Raw genomic sequence first — 15,023 nt, forward strand, 5'->3', positions numbered from 1 at the left:
GTGGCAACTCCAATAGGTTTTTAATAAATTGTGCAAAATCTCCAACTTTGGCCAGTTGGTTGACAAATGTTTTGCCCCCTTGCTGCTAGGAGACCGCCTTTATGGAATCATGGCTGGTATGGTTTGCTTTCTGGCTCAAGTCCATCACTTGGAATTTTATATCTGATCAATTTGTATGTTAGTGTTGAGGCACTCCTGTTCTCACAATATTAATTCATTGTATTCTAATGTACTGTTTTATAGGGGAAAATGTGTGTACAATTCTATTTAAAATTGTCTTTTTTGTGGACATGTCAAGTTTTAGTTGTACTACACTTCCTTTTTGTTTGCTACTTCCAGTGTGATGCTGATTCTACCTGAAGCATCTCTTTAGACATGTGTGAGAAGTGCAGGACAGACAGTGGTTGCAGTGATCTGTGGGCCATACAAACTGGTCCATAGTACCCAAACCCAGTACCTTTTGTCTCTTTTTCTATACAATGCATGGCAGATGTGCACAGTAACACCCTTAGGTATATCCTGGCCAAGATTCACCCTCACATTAGTGAAACACTATTTTTCACAAATATGGTGGCTTAAAACAAATAATAATTTAAAATCCACAGTAATATAACATAGATGATTCTTTTCTACACTGTTGTCACTTAACTGGATTATGGTGCAAACACAAATGGCCAGACAAGGACGCCAGATTACAAATTTTGCTTTAAATAATGCCTTGCTGCTAGAGCTAAGGGGCTCTAAAATCCCTAGGTCTGAAGCTGGTGAGGAGGTTACCTTGTTTGTAGGAGGAAGAGCCATGAATTGACACTTGTTTAGAGTGGTGACTTCTGCAAAGAACGAGGATGCTCACAATATGCTTTATGTCCACCTGCCTTAGGGTTTATCGCATCAGACATGACTTCCCGCAACTCCAGCACCCAACTTTGGCTCATCACCCACTACCACGAGAGTGGCTCGCTGTATGACTACCTGCAGAGGACCAGTGTGGACGTGGAGGGCTGCCTGCGGCTGGCACTCTCAATTGTTTGTGGGCTGGTGCACCTTCACGTGGAGATCTTCGGGACACAAGGCAAACCGGCCATAGCGCACCGTGACCTGAAGAGCCGCAACATCCTGGTGAAGGCCAACAAACAGTGCTGCATCGCAGACTTGGGTGAGCCAGAGTCCTGAGATCTGTAAGCAGTCAGTGGTGTTGTGGTCAATGAAGCCAGGGTTGGGGATTCATGCCCAATAAGCTGGCAACGCAGACACCTAAGTGGCTTCCATATGCACCTTCAGGGGTAACACACACAGTGTCATTGTTTATGGATCTGGAGCCTATTCTTTTCGCTGTGATCCCTGTTCTGTACAACACCACCAAGGCAAATCGTCACCTATTCAGATGCTCTGCCAAGACCTTTCTGTGATGGAGGCACGTGTTTCTCATTTTCAGGTCTGTCTCTGATGGAGGCACGTGTTTCTTTTTTTCAAGGCTCTGATGGCGGCGTGTGTTTCTTGTTATCATTGATGCTGATGCGATGTGTGGTTCTTGTTTTCAGGTCTGGCTTTAATGGAGGACTGTATTTTTTTCAGGTCTGGATCTGATGTGTGTGTTTCTTGTTTTTAGGTCTAGCTCTGGGGGAGCAGGGTGTTTCTTGTTTAAGGTGTGGCTCTGATTCGGGCATGTTTTTCTTGTGTTCAGGTCTGGCTCTGATGCAGTTGTGTGATTGTATTGTTAGATTTGCTTTGATGCATTGCACGCATGTGTTCATTGCAAGTCTAGCAGTGATGTAGGCGTGTGTTTTTTGTTTTAGTTCTGGTTCTAACGTAGGCATTTGTTTCTTGTTTTTTAAACCAAGCTATGATGCAGGGATGTGTTCAATTTTTTTTATAGTGTGGTTGAGGCTTGTGTAGGTTTCTTGTGTTAGTTTTGTCTCTGATGCAGGGGGGAGGAGATCTAGTATTTTGGACAGGCTTAGATGCCGTAGTGTGTTTTTTGTGCTGGATCTGTCTCTATAGTGGAATATATTTCTTATTTTTAGGTCTGCCTCCAATGCAGGTACGTATTTCTTGTTTGCCAGTGTTGGACTTGGCCCTTTTGGCAGGTTCACCCCTAAACTTTTTGCAATTATCCTAGCCTTTTTCCCTATGTAGTGTTAGTGGTTTTAGGCCTCTAGGCACTTTAGCACGATGTCCCCGTGTAAAGTGCGTGCGCTCTGTGTTACATTTAGTGAGGCTGGCCTGCCCTCCCATAGGAATGCATGGGGGATATGTGTGTCCATGGTAATTCCTGATGTGAGAGAAGTGCAGGGTCAAGTTTAGTATGTGCGAACTCGTAAGAATAAATGCTGCGCAATGATGTGCACAGATTTATTATAACTATAGGAGAAGTGCCACTTCTAGAAATTAGCACTTCTGTGTGCTGTGTGTCTGCCTGCCTGATGTGGAGTGCCTGTCTGGCTTGTGATTGACAGGTGCTGGATGGTGTGGGGAATTCCAGGAGCCAGGATGAGTCAGCCCAGTGGTGAATAGGGAGATCAGCAGCTAGATGGGAGGGAGGAGTTGCACCTGGGACCTGAATAGGGCTGTGCCTTCCCTCCACAATGCTGGCTCCGCCCCCTGTGGTGCGTCTAATGTCCCTAGCCTGTCCTGTGAATAGGGAGAGGGGCTGAGCAAAACAAAGTGCTCCAGAACCAGTTGCATCTGGTTTTTCCCTTGCCCTGCACCTTGGTGACAAAGGAAATCTGTGTATAAAAGAAGGGGCTGTGACCCCATAAAAATGTTCTCTCTCTGTGTTCCTAACTTGAGGGGGGCCTGCTGCTGCTGGGCACCAGGAGATACCGTCACTGGGGACTGTCTCCCTGCTGGAGGGCCCTGTGAGCTGGCCCCTGGGCCCAGCCTCTGCCCCCCCCCCCTGCATCCTGAAGTTTGCCTTTTATTGGGAAGGGCGCTCCATCTTTCCCTGGACTCTGAACTTCTGCGCCTGTGGGCGCTTTATTTTCCATTGTTGAAGAGCGCTTTTATTTCCTTGCTCCCAGAGGAAACGGGAGAGTGTGGGGGCTTTGCAGCGCAGAGCTGCACTTCATTGGGAGCGAATCCCCGGCGTAGGGATTCCCCTAGGCTTTGTGGAAAAGCGGGAGCCCACCCCGCATCTGTGCCGCTTTTTGGCAAATTTAAAACAACGGGTGCCCACCCCGCGTTTTGCCGGTTTTCAGCGGGAGCCTACCCCGCTTTACGGTAATCTAAAAAGCATCGGGTGCCCACCCCGTGGTTTGAGAGAAAGAGCGGGTGCCCACCCTGCAGTTTTGTGTCTTAAAACAGGAGCCTACCCCGTATTGCAGCCACCGAAACCCTGAGGGCCACCGCGCTGCCCGCGGCGACCCGGAAACTGAACCCGGCAAACCTTGACTGTGGGCGGGGCCTGAGGTGACACGGAAGTCGGCGCCGGCTGGAGCGGGGCTCCCAGGAGGAAAGGGAGAGCCCCGCGTGGCGCATCGTTCTGCTGTTCAAGAGTTAAAGACCCAGGCGGGAGCCTACCCCGCGCTGGGCCGGACCGGGAAAGAAATGTCACCCTCTCGACCCAGGCGGGAGCCTACCCTGCGCTGGGACGGGCATCGGAGCAAGTCCCCCGGTGCCCAGGAGAATGGTGCCGGAAGAGAGGGAAGGTCCCTAGAGGAGGATCCTCCCCGCGTTTGAGACCACGAAGCAGACACTGAAGGAGCCCGGGTCAAGGCGGGAGCCTACCCCGCCTTTGTGTGACCCCCGCAGTGAAGTCCGGAGAGCCTCCGTAACCGCCCGGTGAGTGGAGGGGCAAACCGGGTTCATTTTTGGAGTGCCCACTGTACCGTGGGCGCAGTACCATTTCTTTGGGGCAAGTTTCGTCGAGGAGAGCCCCAGAGGGGGGCTCATGAGGCCCAGTAAGTGCCGGTACCATTTTCGCCACAGCTGCACCGCGAGAGAAAGCGGGCAGCTGCAACTTGGGGCACTTTGCATTAGCAGCTCCAGGGGCCAGTAGAAGGCCCACCGCTTACGCCCTGACATTTCAGGGACTTGGGGGGGCAGATTGGGTGGAGAAGCCCCAGTGGGGGCCCAAGAAGCGCCAGGAGCGCCAGAGCTTGTTTTTGCCTAAATTTCCCCAGCTGCCCTGCGAGAGCGCAGGCAGCTGCAATGTTTGGGGCCACCTTTATTTTGTTAGGTTCCCAGCGGGGGACAGAGACTGCCCTTGTCCATCTTGTTGATTTTACAGATGCCCAGCAAGTAGTGGGCAGCTGCCACGTATAGGCCTAAACTCTTGCGCACTCTTCTTTTGCTGCATGCGCAGCGCCCTGACTGTGGGACATAGGGCATTTGAGCCCCATGGAATGCCAGTTAGCCTGGGGCTAGTACCTAATGTGATTCTTGCGCAAAGGGATTGCATCCTGTGTTTTATGTCTAATATGTTTGATGCCTAATGTGATTGTGATTGCATAGTGTGCTCCTAACTTGTACCAGTAGTTACTGGTTGTGCGCTACATTTACTATTTGTTCTACATTTACAATTGGTGATTGGTGATGGTTGTGACAGTGGCCCCATTGGCACTGTCGTGTGTAAATAGTCCCCTGTAGATACTGATCAGTGCCAGTTGGCATCGTGTAAATTATGTGATTATTATCTAATGTGCTTATTATAATACAAAGGCTATTTTTATATATAACCTTGTGTGGAGTTTCCTTTGTGGTGGGCCTAGGGTGTTGTTGCTGTGTGTGCGCGCAACCGCTTTACATTGCCTCCGGGATAAGCCTGACTGCTCGTGCCAAGCTACCAAGGGGGTGAGCAGGGGTTATCTTTGGCGTGTAACTTCTTGCCCTGACTAGAGTGGTGGTTTCTGCCTGGCTTTGGCGCAAGCCTTAGCCAACCAGAAATCCCATTTCTAACAGCCAGTCTGTCTGATGAACGAGTATGTTTCTTCTGTTAGGTCTAGCTCTGATATAGATGTGGGTTTCTTGTGCTTAGCTCTGACTCTTATTCAACTGTGAGTTTCTGGTTTCCAAGTCTGGCAGATGCGTATGTGGGTTTCCAGGTTGCAGGTCTAACTCTGGTGCAGTCTTAGTTTTTTGTGTTAGGTCTGACTCTGATGCAGGTTTATCTTAATTGTGTTGGGTCTGGCTCTGATGCAGATGCATGTTTATTGTGTTGGGTCTCGCTTTGACGCAGGTGTGTTTCTTGTGTTCAGGCCTAGCTTTGTTGCAGGCTTTTGTTTATTTTGTTAGATTTTGCTCTAATGCAGGTATGAGTTTCTTGTTTTTAAGCCTGGCGGATGCATCTGTGAGTTTTGGGTTTCGAAATTTGTATCTCAACTTGCATTAAAACTGACTCGGACGCAGGTGTGTCTTTCCAGCTATCTGGTATGGCTCTGACAGATGCAGGTATGTGGTTTGCCTCTAACACAGGTGTGTGTTTCTTGTTTTTTGCATGCAAGTGTGTTTTTTTTAGGTCTAGCTCTGATGCAGGTTTATGTTTTCAAGTTTAGTTCTGATGTATGTGTTTATCTCTTGTTTTCAGGTCTGGCTGTCATGCATTCCCAGAATGGTGATTTCCTGGATATTGGAAACAACCCGCGAGTTGGCACTAAGCGCTATATGGCACCAGAGGTTCTGGATGAAACTATCCGCACAGACTCCTTTGAATCCTACAAACAGACGGATATCTGGGCCTACGGCCTTGTGCTGTGGGAGATCACTCGAAGGACAGTCATTAATGGTGAGACGCGATGAGTCACCATAATGTGGTGGGTTGGATCCCGTAGGGTCACCAGAGGGATTTTATAATGCATGTAGGCTGCTGCACTGCTAGAACAGTGACTTGTGTTCGGTTAGCTTGCACCCTGTTGCACAGCATTTGCACGTTTTAACTTGCACAGAAACAAGCAGCGTTCTAATGAAAAAGAACCGCTGTCAGTGCAAGCGCTACAAATGTGTACTTTACTAAGTGTTGTCCAGACAAGATCTACTAACTGCCTGAAAGGATCATGCAATATCTTCTAACACAAAGTTTGAGCACAGTGGCCAACCAGCGACAGGAAACACATAATTGTGCTCCCATTGGAATAACATGAAACTTCTTCTGCCACCCCAGAAAGAGGCGAAGCCTCTAAAATCCTTCCAGTGGGGAATGACTGACCCCAGCCTCACCTTTCTATTAAGAGAGGTTCAACCCCCACGTGTCTCTGTCGATATAGGAGCCCCCCACACCCTGCCTTCATCATGGTTGAAAACACTCTCCTCTCGCTTGACACTGCCACCTGCCATTCTCCTTCCCGATTCTGATTGCCAACCCTGAAGTCATTTCCAGCAGAGTAGGAGTTCCCGCCTGTCTTCCTCCTGCCAAGGTCAGGGGCTTCCCTTGAGACAAATCAACATTTGCAAAAGGAAACCCATGGGCCCATCTGTAGAAGTTCTCCCGCTCGACCCCATGAGAGAGGAAGGAAGTATGCTTGCCATACATCCTGAGTTACCATCTTTTGATGGCTAATTACAACATCCACGTCTAAAACTAGTTACAAACAATGAGTCTCCTGAGGCGGCCATGTCTGATCCAGGCAATGCATGGTTTTTCTCACTCAGTAAATTGCAATAGCGTCTAGCCATAAAGCAGCCATCAAGGAGGAACAGTAACTCCCATTACAAGCATCATCGGAATTTTATTTTTTTTAAACTTATTTTGATTCATACTGCTGCATTTTTAATCACAGAAATTATAATATTCTACATTTACTTTTAATCTGTCCATGGGCGCTCAACATGGTTTACATTGTAATATGCGTGGTACACCAGGGTTTGCTCAACCCCTCATCTTTTATGTCTATTGTTGACATTTAGCAATTATAATAATAAAAAAGGATCATATAGTATAAGGGAAAAAACAAAACCCCCACCCCCCTCAATGTTGCGCAGCAGTGATGGGTGACGGACTTCACTTTAAGTATTTGTAATCACCAATCCGTTAATGATCCATTCCACGGGACTGGTGGACTGCCAATCATTCAGGGGTTATTGGACCGGTGTGGGAGGAGGGGCCCCCACCGCTTAGCGATATCTGGCTCGCCTGCGCATGCGTGTCTGGGCTATCCCTTATCTCTGTATGCGGCAAAGAGGTGTCCGGATATGTTCCTTGTGCAAAATCTGATTCCAATTCGAACTGCGAGGCCAGATTCGCAGCCCTTCCAACATGTGTCCCCAGTACTCTAAATCCCGTTCGGCGTGTTAATCTGTGCGGACTGCTGTTAGACGATTTTCCTCCGCCACCCCCCACTCCTGCATGTCTGATAGCCATGTGTCAAATTTGGGGGGGAAGTGCTCGAGTCCAGTGTATTCCAATACAACGTTTTGCTTATACAAGGACTAGGAGAGCGAATTCATGTCTGGTGCGTGTTCCCTTTTTTGCTATCGGGAGTACCCCCAGCAGACTCTGTTTAACTGTCTGTTCTATCCAAACTGCTGTGGTTTTGCAGAGTATCTGAATAACCTGATGCCAGTACCTTTGTAACCTGACACAGGTCCAAGTCATATGCAAGAATGTGGCAGGGTCAGAGCCGCCTCTGGGGCAGTGTGAAGGGCGCGTTGGATTAAAGCGAGATAGACTCTGAGGGGTCAAATAGGTTTGATGTAAGTAGTGGAACTGAGTACGTTTAAACCGAGCATTACTAGATACCTTCCGGACCTGTGCAAACACCCTCTTCCATTCCTCTTCCGTGAGGGGGACTGTCAGGTCAGCAGACCACCTGTCTTTTATCTGTGACGTCTCCGTAATGCGGTCTTCTTCAAGGGCCTTATATATACGGGTGATCAGGCCTCTCGTTGATCCCAAGTTTAGCAGGAGGGCCAATGGTTGGGACTCAGCTGGCTCATCTGGAAAGGAGGGCCACATTTCCTTGACAGTATGCGCAATCTTGGTGTATTGTAGGAAGTGTCCTTCGGGTATTTGATACCAGTCCCTTGCTTCCTTGTACAAGCATCATCGAAATTAACATAGCACTAGTAATTGAGGGACAGATGTACAAAGCTTTTTGGCGGTCGCAAATGGCCTGATTCACAAAATCAGGCCCTTTGCAACCTCAAAAAAAGGCATTTCCAATGTACAAACCCCTGTTTTGCGATTCGGTACCCTGTTACCGAATCACAAAATGGGTTTGCGAGTCGGTATTAGGAAGGGGCGTTTCAAAGGCGTCCCTTCCTAATAGCGAGTCGCAGAGGTATGTAGGAATGTTTTGCGACTGAGTACCAGTCGCAAAACATTCACTGTTTACCATCGGATTTAATCTGATGGAAACCCATTTGCAAATGGTGGAGAAAACTTTTTTAAGAGCAGGCAGTAGCCCGACAGACTGCCTGCCCTTAAAAAATGAAAAGGAAACGTTACATTTCTTTCTTTTAAATGCATCCCATTTTCCTTTAGGGAAAAAGGGCCGCGTTAAAAAAAAAAAAAAATCATACACAGTCATGGTGGTCTGCTATCCCCAGTAGGCCACCATCCCTATGTTATTGCCCATTCCCAGTGGGCCACAAATTGCGACCTGCCTCATGAATATTGATGAGCCAGGTCATTTGTGGCCCCATTGGGAATTGCTAAGGTGTCTACCACAGGAGTACACTTCTAAAAGTACCCCAGGACCTCAGGGGAGGCACTGAGAGACACACAGGATGTCAGGCAGAGGCCAACAGGAGGGTGCAGTTACAATTGGTCAGCTGTGCAGTTTCAGGAAAAGCCTCTTGTAGCTTGTTACATCCTTTTAGTTTTAACAGGTCAGCCTTATGACTCTTAGAGTCCACTTCTTTGCCCTGGGTTAAAGAGGGAGCAGGTCCTGTCTTTCAGGGTTCCTCTGAGGTCATAGCCAGAACGTCCAGTTCTCTTCTGTCTTCCTCAGGTCCAGCAGTGTTCTGAAGTGAATGCCTGAAGATGCCACATTTATGTTTGTCACGAGGTAGTGGTTGGGAATGACTCTTGCGCAGGTCCTAACCAACGGGGTAAAAAGTTCCCGGGTCCAACTCTACTCACTTTGGGAATTTTCAAGATGGTAAAAGTCCTCAGCCACACTCAACTTGGGCTCTAAGGGCTGGGAGGGAGTGTTATATTGTAATCCTAGTGTGCTCCGACATCTCACACACCAATTCTGTTTAAGGCAGCCACTGTGCCCCAATTAGCTCAGAGACAGAAGTTTGGTAGAAAAAAACTCTCCCGCAACCATACAGTAAATACATAAGAATTGTCTTCACATCCTGTTTCTTTCTTTTCAAGTCTTCCCTATGTGCTATATGTAAACCTCAGCAGAACTGTCAAGCAGGATTTGACACTCCATCTGGTCTTGACACTGTAATTCCAAAAAGGATGCTCATAGCCCACACCCTTCTGGTGAGCTCAAAGGAGTCATCCCTGCCAGTTCAGGTCGACCTGTCAATCACAATGACCCACTGTGTAGCTCATTGGAAGCATTTCACACCTTTTTCATACCTATTCCAATGCTAATCCCTGGCTGGGGAAGTTGGAGAGCAAATGCAAATTAGCTGCCAGGAGCTTCAGGCAGAGAAAGAATAACTTTCTAAAAGTGACTTTTTCTTAATATTTATTAGAAATAGTTACATAATTATTTTTCTAGCTTGTCCCATTCCTAAGATACAGTATTAGGATTTTGATAAGTACTGTGGTTTTCTATGTAGGACTGCTAGGCCTGCCACAGTGAAAAACAGCTTTCACTGCTAGTCACTGTAATGACATGTTAACATTAAATTTCTCCAGGTCCTACTTTTAAATATCATGCACCCAGCCTTGTGGGCTACAAGGCCTACATAGGGGTAATGTACTGACATTTATAAGGGAGCTTTTGACCTGTCAATATGGTTTATTTTAACAGATCAAATTTCACTTTTTACACTGCTATTAGGCTACAATGGTGGGTATGAAGCCCTTTTGCACTGCCATTGTAGATAGCACAATATGTTCTGCAGTCCATTAGTGACATTCAACTTACAGGCCCTGGGTACACGTTGTACCATACACTAGGTACTTATAGGTAAGCTTAAATATACCAATTAGAAATAAGCCAATTCGACCATGTTGAATGGGGGGGGCACAGGTACTTTACTACCGGTTAGCAGATGGCGGGCGGATCGCCACCGCCCGTATGGCGGTGGCGATCCGCCCGCCATTTCCGTCCGCCTAACATTCCCCCCCCCCGCCATATTACGATGGCGGGGGGAACCCAGGCGGATGGAAAGATCGTCCGCCAGTTTTCCGCTGGTAGGCAATCCGCCCGATTGCCTACCGGGCGGAAAAGACCTGCAATATGGTTGCGATGCCTTCCAGGCACCGCCATCCATATTACGATGATGGCGGTCTCATGCCTTTCCATGGCGGAGCCTCCGCCATGGAAAGGCATGCGGAGAATGCCTTTGGGGGTGGGTGGGTGCACTTGGGGGGTACCCATGGTACCCACAACATTTGCATGCACACGGGGGCAGGCACCACGCAGTGCCTGTCACGTTGGCCCTTTTAACATTGTGGCGGGTGCTGAATACAGCACCCCTGCCACAATGTTAAATATACAGGATGCGACTGCCATGGTGGCGGTCACATCCTAATTGGTACAGCGGGACCGCCGCACCACTGGCGGCCGGTCCCAGCACCACTAGGGTGGCGGGCGGACTGGAGTCTACCCGCCATCCTAATAGACTCCATGGTGTCCAACAAAAGGCAAAAAATCTGGAATGGCCTCATAGAAAAGCTGGATTTCCTACAAAACATATTCTGTAAACAGTAGGGAAAATGTTGGATAGCGAAATAATTACATTTACCATTCCAACTCTAGTGAGTGCAACAGTAGGGAAAGTGCTGGATAGTGGAGGGGTACAAATTACTATTCCCACTCCAAAGAGTGCAACAGTAGGGAAAGTGTTGGATAGCGGAGGGGTAAAATTTACTATTCCCACTCCAGTGAGTGCAAAAGTAGGGTAAATGTTGGCTAGCGGAAAAATTAAATTTACTATTCCCACTCCAGTGAGTGCAAAAGTAGAGTAAATGTTGGATAGCGGAAGAATTAAATTTAATATTCCAAATCCAGTGAGTGCAACAATAGGGAAAGTGTTGGATAACGGAGGGGTAAAAATTACTATTCCCACTCCAGTGAGTGCAACAGTAGGGAAAGTGTTGGATAGCAGAGGGTCACAATTTACTATTCCCACTCCAGTGAGTGCAACAGTAGGGGAAGTGTTAGATAGCGGAGGGGTAAAAATTACTACTCCCACTCCAGGGATTGCAACAGTAGGGAAAGTGCTGGATAGCGAAGGGGTAAAATTACTATTCCCACTACAAAGAGTGCAACAGTAGGGAAAGTGTTGGATAGCAGAGGGGTAAACATCACTATTTCCTCTCCTGTGAGTGCAACAGTAGAGAAAGTGGTGGGTAGCGGAGGGATACAATTACTATTCCCACTCCAGTGAGTGCAACAGTAGGGAAAGTGCTGGATAGCGGAGGGGTGAAATTTACTATTCCCACTCCAGGGAGCACAACAGTAGGGAAAGTATTGGAAAGCGGAGAGGTAAAAATTACTATTCCCACTCCACTGAGTGCAACAGTAGGAAAAGTATTGGATAGCGAAGGGGTAAAAATTACTATTCCCACTCCAGTGAGTGCAACAGTAGGGAAAATGCTGAAGAGCGGAGGGGTAAAAATTACTATTCCCAATCCAATGAGTGCAACAGTAGGGAAAGTGCTGGATAGCGGAGGGGTAAAAATTACTATTCCCACTCCAGTGAGTGCAACGGTAGGGAAAGTGTTGGATAGCAGAGAAACTAAAATTACTAATAACATTTAAAAATAAATAAACAATATTTTAAAAATATATGATTAAATATATTAAACATACAAAAAAATCACATATTATAATTTTAATTACATTTAACAAAAAGGTACAAATATTATATAAAATGAATAAATACATTTATAAACAATATTTATATAAAAAGAGCAAATATTAACAAACAGAATATTTAAAACATAAATTTATTTAATTTTCTACCCTATAACACCACACCAATAAAAAAAACGTCAACATTTTTATTTAAATGTATTTCCATAATTAACATAATTAATAATGAATTGAGTACACATTCTTTAACACTATAATATCCACAACACACACCTAAAATTATTTACACAATTAGCATAATTAATTACTAAATAATTAATTAAATTAACAACTAATTAATAATTCATCGATAAAAAATAAATTACTTCCCACCATTTACACCTTTAAACACCACAACACACACCTAAAATTAATTACACAGTTATCATTATTAATTACTAATTAATTCATTTAAATTAATTAACAACTAATTATTAAATCATTAATAATAAATTAATGTACACATTTAACACTATAACATCACAACTAAACAAATATTAATAAATAAAAATGATTCAAGAAATTTTATATAATTACTTCCCACTCTATTCCCCTATAAACCCACAACCCGCTACGGACCTAAAACTGCAAATTTCAAATAAAAAAATAATAACTACTAAAATTAATCAATACATTTTATATAATTAAATTACTTCCCACCCCATTCCCCTATAAACCCACAACCCACTACCGAACTAAAAACGCTAAGTTCAAATTAAAAAAAAATCAATGTGTGCCCTCACAGTCGGTCGCTCCTTACCTCTGCTCCGCTCTGACGCCGCCTGCTGCCTGCCGCCGCCTGCTGCCTGCTGCCTGCTGCCGCTGCCTCTCTCCCCCAGGTGGGGAACACCTCCTGCTCCCCGCCGGACGCTAAGCTTCTTGGCGCCTTTTTCCGCCGCCCCTGCCCCTGGTGAGTCGCTCCTCCCGCCGCTGACCCCAGACCCGCCTCCCCTCGCCTCCCATTGGTCGCCCAGCCTCCCGCCTCCCAGCCGACCCTCCCACCCGGCTACCTACTTAAGGGGACCACGGGGGACCGGTCAGTGTGACCCACTGTGCCCTCACAGTCGGTCGCTCCTTACCTCTGCTCCGCTCTGACGCCGCCTGCTGCCTGCTGCCTGCCGCCACCTGCTGCCTGCTGCCGCTGCCTCTCTCCCTCAGGTGTGGAACACCTCCTGCTCCCCGCCGGACGCTAAGCTTCTTGGCGCCTTTTCCCGCCGCCGCTGCCCCTGGTGAGTCGCTCCTCCCGCCGCTGACCCCAGACCCGCCTCCCCTCGCCTCCCATTGGTCGCCCAGCCTCCCGCCTCCCAGCCGACCCTCTCACCCGGCTACCTACTTAAGGGGACCACGGGGGACCGGTCAGTGTGACCCACTGTGCCCTCACAGTCGGTCGCTCCTTACCTCTGCTCCGCTCTGACGCCGCCTGCTGCCTGCTGCCTGCCGCCGCCTGCTGCCTGCTGCCGCTGCCTCTCTCCCTCAGGTGGGGAACACCTCCTGCTCCCCGCCGGACGCTAAGCTTCTTGGCGCCTTTTCCCGCCGCCGCTGCCCCTGGTGAGTCGCTCCTCCCGCCGCTGACCCCAGACCCGCCTCCCCTCGCCTCCCATTGGTCGCCCAGCCTCCCGCCTCCCAGCCGACCCTCCCACCCGGCTACCTACTTATGACGCCCCCTCAGCGACCGCGCAGCGGAGGCGCCGATTGAGTGCCGAAGGTGCGCCAAAGGTAAGCCCGTCTGCGCCCGTCCGCGCCTGGACCGCGCCCAGCGCCAGACCCCCTGGCCCCCACGTCCGCCAGCCCCCCGCAGGACCTATGATGCCGCCACACTCATCGCACTCAACACCGCCCGAGCCCCCGGGTGCCACCGAGCATCCCCGCGACGCACCCATGGACCCTTCGCTTGCCGATCCTGCAACTTCTCCTGCCTTCGACCCGGCACCGCGCCCACCAAGACGGACAACAGCAACCACCTCAAGTGCATCCTGCTCAACACCCGCTCCGTCCACAGACACGCCGTGGAACTCTGGAACCTCCTCGACACAGCATCTCCAGACGTCGCCTTCCTCACGGAAACCTGGATGAACGACTCCTCAGCCCCCGACATCGCCATCCCGGACGGCTACAAGATCATCAGGAAGGATCGCGTCAACCAGACCGGAGGAGGTATCGCCATCGTACACAAGAGCACCATTCGCATCTCGACTGACTCCATCGACGTTTTCAACGCCGCCGAATACCTGCACTTCCAGATCCACACCGACCCCAAGACTACCCTCAGAGGCACCCTCATCTACAGACCCCCGGGACCACGCGCACAATTCTGCGAGGACATCACGGACTTCATCAGCCCTCACGCCCTCCCCTCCGCCGACTACATCCTCCTCGGGGACCTCAACTTCCACCTGGAGAACAACAATGACCGCAACACCACCGCCCTGCTGGACAACCTCGCCAACCTCGGACTCCAGCAACTGGTCAACACCCCCACCCACTACGCCGGCCACACGCTCAACCCCCTCTTCTCATCCAGCAAACACGTCACCTTCAGCCACTCCACCGGACTTCACTGGACTGACCACAGCTGCGTCCACTTCAGCTTCAGAAAGAACACGGTCCACCACCACCCGAAGCAGGTTCCCCACAGAAACTGGAGCAAGATCACCGCCGACCAGCTCGCCACCTCCCTCAGCCAGAGCCCACCTGTCAGGACTACGGACTCTAACACAGCAGCCCTCGACCTCACGCAGTGGCTGACCTCCTGTGCCGACGACCTCGCCCCACTGAAGAACCCACTCACCAGGCCCAGAAGCAAGAAGGCCACCTGGTTCACCGATGAACTTAAGGACTCCAAGAAGGCCTGCCGCACCTTCGAGAAGGCCTGGCTCCTCAACAAGACCGCCGACAACATGACCGCACTCAAACTCGCCACTCGCAGACATCACCAGCTCATCCGCACCACCAAGAAGAAATCTCCGAAGGAACGACTAGACAAGAACGCCCATGACAGCAAGGAGCTCTTCAACATCGTCAAGGAGTTCTCCAACCCCAGCACCGGCAACAACGACATCACTCCCTCACAGGACCTCTGCGACTCCCTCGCCTCGTACTTCC

General features: G+C 49.0%; 1 protein-coding gene across 1 annotated transcript in view; it reads left to right on the top strand.

The window, feature by feature from the left end:
• Positions 1 to 15,023, top strand: part of ACVRL1 (activin A receptor like type 1) — a 129,242-nt gene that overhangs the window by 95,669 nt on the left and 18,550 nt on the right. The window contains exons 7-8 of the mRNA XM_085600349.1: positions 881 to 1,156; positions 5,525 to 5,722. Coding sequence (XP_085456475.1) covers positions 881 to 1,156; positions 5,525 to 5,722 — 474 coding nt within the window. The remainder of the gene's footprint in view (positions 1 to 880; positions 1,157 to 5,524; positions 5,723 to 15,023) is intronic.

The sequence above is a fragment of the Triturus cristatus genome, chromosome 4_2 (genome assembly GCF_964204655.1).
Source record: "Triturus cristatus chromosome 4_2, aTriCri1.1, whole genome shotgun sequence".
Classification (NCBI taxonomy): Eukaryota; Metazoa; Chordata; class Amphibia; order Caudata; family Salamandridae; genus Triturus; species Triturus cristatus.